The sequence below is a fragment of the Daucus carota genome, chromosome 8, assembly GCF_001625215.2.
Source record: "Daucus carota subsp. sativus chromosome 8, DH1 v3.0, whole genome shotgun sequence".
Classification (NCBI taxonomy): Eukaryota; Viridiplantae; Streptophyta; class Magnoliopsida; order Apiales; family Apiaceae; genus Daucus; species Daucus carota.
In genome coordinates, this window is record NC_030388.2 from 18,173,213 (window position 1) to 18,180,724 (window position 7,512).

The window sequence follows — 7,512 nt, forward strand, 5'->3', positions numbered from 1 at the left end:
TTTGCCACCAAAGGTTTCCAAGTACAAAATCGATTCTATCTATACTAATAAAAGCAGGACAACTTGTGCTAACAGAATTTATTCCCGTATTTTTTGTCATTCCTATACAAATAAGGTATATTATTATTATTATTATTGTTATTATTATTATTTTTGAGAAGAGGTATATTATTATTTTTTGTTTTAATTTAATTAAATATTGTAATTTATTATTGATTTGATGTATTAAATTTATATTAGATTGTTTAAATATAAATTATATATATATATATATATTAAAAACTAATGAAAAAAATCAATACATTGTAGGGATTATAAACTAGTTAAAAGTAAAAAATTAAAGGGGAAAAAAAGTTGTTGTAATATTAGGATTCATTTGTTAAATCTTATATCTGGATGAGTTGAATTTAATGATTGGTTAATTTAAATATGGATGAATGCTGTTGTTTGTCATTTTTTCTAATTTATCAGGATGACTAGCTTATACCATCAATTACTATTAAATATATTATTTTATTAAATAATTGGTACTATTAATTTTTCAAATAATTTTAAAATAAAATAAAAATATGATTGTTGGAATTTTTAATTTATTTTTATTTTTAAAATTAATATTACAAAAGAAATTTATTATAATATCGATGGGGAAAATAAAACTTAAATCATATAATGAAATTTTCTTACGTATTGTATCAAATGTTGATATACTTGAAATTCTATAAATAAATTTTAGGCGGCTAATATTTAGAAATAAACTATTTGTCTGGTAAATTTATCTAATTTAAAATTTAATATTTTTACAATAATGTAATACATTTTTTAAATATTTAATTTTAAAATATAAATGTTAAATATTTTTGACAATTGGGCTCATTAACATATATTTAAAATAAGTATTCTTAAATTTCAAAATCTTTAACACTTCAAATTTATAAAATAATTATATATAAATATATAAAATAATTTAAAGAGATTATATATATTAGTATTATGGATAAGGAAGAAATTAGTCCATCTGGATGATTGAGGCGGAGGAATTAGCCTCTATTGTCCAATAGGTTTTCAGTATCATCCAGTTTAAATAGGAAATGTTATCTGTTATCAGATGAGGCTTTAGAGACCGTTTGGTTTGTTTCGGAGAAACAACGGAATAGAATCCAGGAAAGGAAACGTGCAGAAATGAAAGGAATGATGCTGAATTATTTTACCAGTTTTGATCCTGAAACAGAATGAAAATTTGTGTGATTAATTTTATATTCATTTTTTTAATAGTATATAATAAGATAATTTATTTACATTTTAATAAATTAATACAATTTATTGTTTAACGGTACTATTATTTTTTTGAAATAAATTAACATTTGAATATATCACAATTATATTTAATTTAAAAAACTAAATAATTTTTTTTTTAATTTTTAAAACATTTATACGATAATCTTTTATTTTAATTGTTTAAAATATGAATTATAACTCAAAATAGAAAAAAAAGTGAGGAAAGAGAAATCAAATACCTAGATGGGGTGGGGAATGAGGAATGACTAGGGGTGAACATAAACCCGTTCAACCCGTTAACCCAATCCAAACCGACCTTTTTTCAGGCCGATTAACCCGACCCGTTCAAAACCGAAAAATAAATGGGTTAATTTTTAAAAAACCCGATTAAGTTGGGTTGGGTCAGGGTTTTACAGATTTTAACCCTGAACTAACCCAACCCAACCCGATTATATATATACATATATATAATATTTACATATCTATTTTACATTTTTTAGTTTATCTCAATCAATCTTTAACCTAAATTTGATTTATCTAGGGTGTGTCTATACATTTACAACAGCAATATGAATAATTTTAAGTATCTCGATAACTATAAAAATGTAAATGATGACTTTTGGAAACTGAACATGGTTAATGATTTGTTAATGAACTGATATACACCTTATAAATAAGAGTTCATAACTGAGTGTGTGTATACAACAATTTTCTATTATTTCATCATTGTTCAAATGTTTCACCAATGCAGTAGGCTTCCCTCTTCGATCAAAAACTTACACATCGACTGATATTGATGAATGATTCATAGAAACTGATGAGTAACTATAAATATGTATGCCGACTGTTACTAGCTACCGGTGTGCGAGTGAGTATTTTTTTTCCTGTCGCGATGAATGACTAAATTTTTATTTATTATGATTTTCGCAAGTTTAACCCAAACCAATCCGACCCAACCCGAATTAATTGGGTTGGGTAGGGTTGGGTTAGATAAATTTTTTTCAGTTAACGGGTTAAATTTTTATTAACCCGAACTAATTGGGTCGGGTCGTTTTTTTTCAAAAACCCGCCCAACCCAACCCATGTTCACCCCTAGGAATGACCAATACTCGGTAAATCCATTACTTAAAAAGGGGAAAGAGAATGATGATTTTTACAAAATAAACACGTACAAAGGGAATAAATGGGGATGATTCCTTTTCCTAGTTACTCCTAACCAAATCTCTTTACTGAATCTGTATGTTTCTCCTCTAACATTTAAAATTTTTAAGAAAAGTATTGCAGCTAGAAATGTCAGTGCTGTCCAAGGATTTGACAATGTCACATTTTCCATTGTTGATCCGCGGGATGTTACAACATGTGTACCAAAACAGTCAACCTCTCAGCTCAACAGAAAAGTAACCTCGACCCTACTTGGGCCAACTAATATCAAAACCATCAACTAGACACTTAAAAGCCAAACAAACCTAGTTCACTGGCTTTCTCCTTCTCAAATGTCTCAAAGTACTGATATATGATGGTCACTGCAAGCAAAATCCCAGTTCCAGAGCCAATAGCTCCCATGAAGTCTGCCAGGACAGTCAATGCGCCAATACAGATACCTCCAAAGGCAGCTGCAGTGGGAATGTAGCGGTTAAGCTCCTTTTGCAGATTTGAATCACGATGACCAGGCATCACCATTTGTTGCTCCTATACAATTATCAGGAGGATTGAGATATATCAATATAAGATTGAGCAAGATGTGAAAATGAGGATAGATGACACTGAACAAAGTATGCCAGCTTCAGTCACTATACTTGAAGCTTGTAAGTAAATATAAAAGGATACGTTAACATGATTTGTTTCATAAAATAACCCTACCATTTCATGAAGACCTGCAAACACAATACTAAAGAATACCAAACGCTTCGATTCAAAAGCTATACCCTTAAATGGTCAGACGACGAGTAGTTCACTTGAAAAAATGTAAAGATTACTGTCTATTGAAAAACAGACACAAATCAGTTATATTTTCAAACTCAAAACAGTACAACATTGTCCAAATCATTTAATAAACAGGTTAATAATCAAGTGAGTCATCAAAGTGCACTCAATATATCAAGTTGGTCACCGAACTCAAAACGGTTTCAAATTGGTCACTCAAGTCAATTATAGATTTCTTTTAATATGAGTTCAAGGAGTAATAATATTATTTATAGAGGTTTACACATTATTTTTGAATGTTGCTGCAACTAAGTAGAAAGTTATGACTTCTACTATTTATGATAGTATTTTAGATTATATCGAGTTTATTTATTTTTTCTTTTTATTATATAGTTATTTTTTGATTTTAATTAAAAATAAATAGTAAACAAACTTGATAAAATCGAAATATGTTATCATAGATACTAGAAGTCATAATCTTGTACTTAGTTGTGATAACATTCAAGAATAATGTTTAAACCTCTATAAATGATATTATTACTCCTTGAAATCATATTTAAAGATACCTATAACTGACTTAAGTGACCAATTTGAGACCGTTTTGAATTCGGTGACCAACTTGATATATTGAGTCCACGTCAGTGATTCAGTTGATTATTAACCCTTTAATTAGAATCAGATAATTTGTATAAATAGCGCCTACGGACTATTTTACTCTCTTTTAAAGAACTTGCATGGCTTTAATTAAAAAGCCATATAAATTAGAATGCAACAAAGACCTTCAAGATACAAGATGAATACTATTTCTCATCTAAGCATACCTTTAGCTGCTTAGCAACATCTCTTGCAGAAGATCCTGAAACCTCAATCCAAGTTTTGGAGAAAAGTGCGCATGCCGATAGCATGAACACAATATAGAAAAGAGCATGGAAAGGATTGGCTGCCATATCCGCTAAGCTGATAGGACCAGGATGAGGGGTCATTAATATTAATGCTAACAGAATCGACTGAAATTACTAAAAGGAAAGACTGAAAAGGCCTTTAATACCTTGATGGTGCAGTTACATAATAAGCAAGACCGCCAACAGGGACAGATTGACCTGAATATTCAGATTCTTGCCACTTGCCCAACAAATTGACCAAGAAATTGCCACTATACTTCCTGTACAGCAACTGTAGAAAGGATAAAAAGAAATTTTAATACAGTTCTGTCATCGTTATTCCATACACCATTATTTTACTCAAAAATGTAAGCCCCATTACCTGTGAGATGAAATAAAGGTTGGACACAAGTGCAGATTGAAGAATAATTGGCATGTTAGAAGTGTAGAATAGCTTAATGGGGTAGGATCCTTGTTGTCCACGAGCATTCTTTGATCTGACAGGCAAAACCACACGGAAGCCTTGGAAGTAGATCACGATGAGGAAGATCAAAACAGTGGCAAGAAGATTTGTCACATTCGGTAGATTCTGCCGATAAAAAGCTTCCCGAAGTGCTCGAACTTTGTCCGTCCTTGTAATTAACAAATGGAACAAAGCGATGACTGCACCTTCAAATTCAGCACCACGCCCGCTGTTGATAGTTGTAGGGCTAAATGCTTTCCAGATAATACTTTCACTGCAAGTTATAATAAACAAATTTTATATTACATTCAGAAATAAAGCTGGCCCAACAATCAAATTAGAATCAGTATCAATGACAAACCATATATTGGTTGCTATGAACAAAGATATTCCAGATCCAAGACCATATCCCTTCTGAAGCAGCTCGTCTAAGCATATCACAATGATACCAGCAAAGCACAGCTGAACGATAATAAGAATAGCATTACCAACACCGAGCTGACCGACACTCCCATACATTCCAGAAAGAACATAAGCAACAGCCTCACCAACAGCAATCAGGATGCCAAGCAGCTTCTGAGCGCCATTTCTAATAAAAACAGTAAGTAAAGAAGAAAAATATAAGGAAAAATGAAGCAGTTGCTCATGTAATTACATGTCAATGACTTTTAATATAAGGTTCTAGAATTCTGGCATGAATACATCTTCTCTACAAAGAGTTCACTTATAAGACAAGATAATGTAATCAGAGATTACATGCATGCAAGAAGATAAAATATAACACAGCAATTGCAGCTACATGAAAATATATAAAATCAGATCAACATAAAGGTTCCAAATAAGAAATCCATATTAATTGAGGTTATATTTACTCAGAAAAGTGTAGCAACAATGTACATACAAGAGTGCCCGATCTTCGCGAACATTGTTATCCACTTCAATAATCTTAGACCCAGCCAATAGCTGCATCACAAGTCCCGAAGTGACGATAGGTGTGATCCCCAGCTCCATGACTGTACCACGATTTGAGGCCAGAATAACACGCATCCAGTAGAAGGGGTCTGCTCCAGTAGTCGAATGAATTCCATACAACGGGAGTTGACTGCACACCAGAAAGATGAAAAGGGAGATCACAGTATAGATAACCTTCTCTCTGAAAGGAACTTTCCTGTCAGCACTCTGCACTTCTGGCAAGAACGACAGAAATGGCCTAACCAAATGCAGCACTCTAAAACCACCACCCATGTTAACGAATCACAAAACTCTCAACCTGGATACAACAAAGCAATGTGAGAAACATCATTATCAAACAATTTTTATCAATGCATCCTAAAAAAATTAATAAATACTTCCAACTTATATGCAAAAGACAACCTAAAATTCAAACCAAGAAGCATTTACAAAAAAAATCTAAGGCATCCCGATTGCCCCAATAACTACATAGTAACACTTATTTATATATACTTTAAAAATCAAAGTATTAACCTCACATATTTATTTACCATAAAAAGGTTCATACACAACTAATACCAAAGATACGGTGACATACAGACCTTCAGGTGCGTGTATTAGCAATCGCGTAAATAAACTCTGTATTTTCAATTCTTTTAAACCACCTAAGACCTAAATCAGTTCTGTCTGCATAATAACTATTAGTTCCAGCTCAAGCAACATACAACAAAATTATTTATCATGCCAATTATATCGAGCTTTAAACGAGCCGCCTCAAAATCTAATTCCCGATCATATCAACACCGACAAGTCAAACATATCAAATAAACTTGACAATTCAATCTTTGTATTACGAATACGATAACACACAATCATAATTTCTCTTAGCTAAACACATCTTCCAACAACACACAGTAACAATCAAAACGATACAACACACAGTAACAATCAAAACGATAAAAACCACTTTTTTTAATAATTAAAACTAGATTAACAGATCCAAGACCTAACAACAACTCAATCACAAAACATATATAAAACAAAATATTCAGATCTAAATAAATAAATCAGAGATTATATAAATAATCAACACATAATGAAAAATCATACTGATTTGTGTGTGTGTAGAGAGAGATGAAGACTTACAGAGATAAAAGTGGTGGATCTGGTTATGGAGAGACGGAGATAATTATGTGTATGTATATTGTGTGTATAGGCTTTGGGGTGGATGGATCGGGTGAAATTGTGAATGCACAGGCGTAGTTGATAAATACGACTTATTGAACTAGTCAACTAGTCAATGTACACGTGGACTGCTGCTTTGACACAAGCGAACCAATCAGGACATGCCATGTGGATGTAATGTCTGACGTGGAATTCAACGGTTTTATCGCTTTGGAAGAAAGAAACCGAAATTTGTTTTAGGGGTCGCAGAAGGGAAAACTTTTTTGTCACCAAAGGTTTCGAAGTACAAAATCGATCTTATCCACATACTACTATGCAATAATAAAAGCAGGATAACTGACTAACAGAATTTATTCCCGTATTGTTTTGTCATTCCTCGGCTATACAAATAAGGTATATTATTATTTTTTGTTTTAATTTAATTAAAAATTATAATTTATTATTGATATCTCATGTATCAAATTTATATTAAATTGTTTAAATATGAATATATATATATATATATATATATATATATTAAAAACTAGTGCAAAAAATCAATATATTGCAGGGATTATAAATTAGTTAAAGTAAAAAAAAATTAAAGGGGAAAAAGAATTGTTGTAATATTAGTGTATTGGAATCGATTGAGCTGTCGAAAAAAGTCCAAAAAAATTGATATTCGTTTCAAATATCTCAATTTGTATACGAGATAAAGCGGATATTATGCATATTCGAAATAATAAAACAGATATTATTTGCATCTGAATCCGACAATTCCAGATAATTACACTGATATAAGCATATTTGTGTCCAATAATATCCGAATCCGAAATTTAAATATATACTATATTT

At 31.2% G+C, this 7,512-nt stretch overlaps 1 protein-coding gene across 1 annotated transcript; it reads right to left on the reverse strand.

Moving 5' to 3' along the window:
- Nucleotides 1–2,500: 2,500 nt before the first annotated feature.
- Nucleotides 2,501–6,777, reverse strand: LOC108199703 (uncharacterized). Its single transcript, XM_017367645.2, has 7 exons — nt 6,640–6,777; nt 5,444–5,812; nt 4,904–5,131; nt 4,462–4,816; nt 4,247–4,371; nt 4,020–4,155; nt 2,501–2,964 (listed from the first exon to the last, which is right to left on the reverse strand). Exons 2-7 carry the CDS (start codon nt 5,785–5,787, stop codon nt 2,725–2,727), a joined length of 1,428 nt encoding a protein of 475 aa, XP_017223134.1. The 5' UTR covers nt 5,788–5,812; nt 6,640–6,777; the 3' UTR covers nt 2,501–2,724.
- Nucleotides 6,778–7,512: the final 735 nt, after the last annotated feature.

Coding starts and splice junctions, on each gene's coding strand:
- LOC108199703 (XM_017367645.2), bottom strand. CDS start 5,787: ATGGGTGGTGGTTTTAGAGTGCTGCATTTGGTTAGGCCATTTCTGTCG. Junction 4,817..4,903: donor TTCATAGCAACCAATATATG/GTTTGTCATTGA, acceptor TATAACTTGCAG/TGAAAGTATTATCTGGAAAG. Junction 4,156..4,246: donor TATGTAACTGCACCATCAAG/GTATTAAAGGCC, acceptor TGGTCCTATCAG/CTTAGCGGATATGGCAGCCA.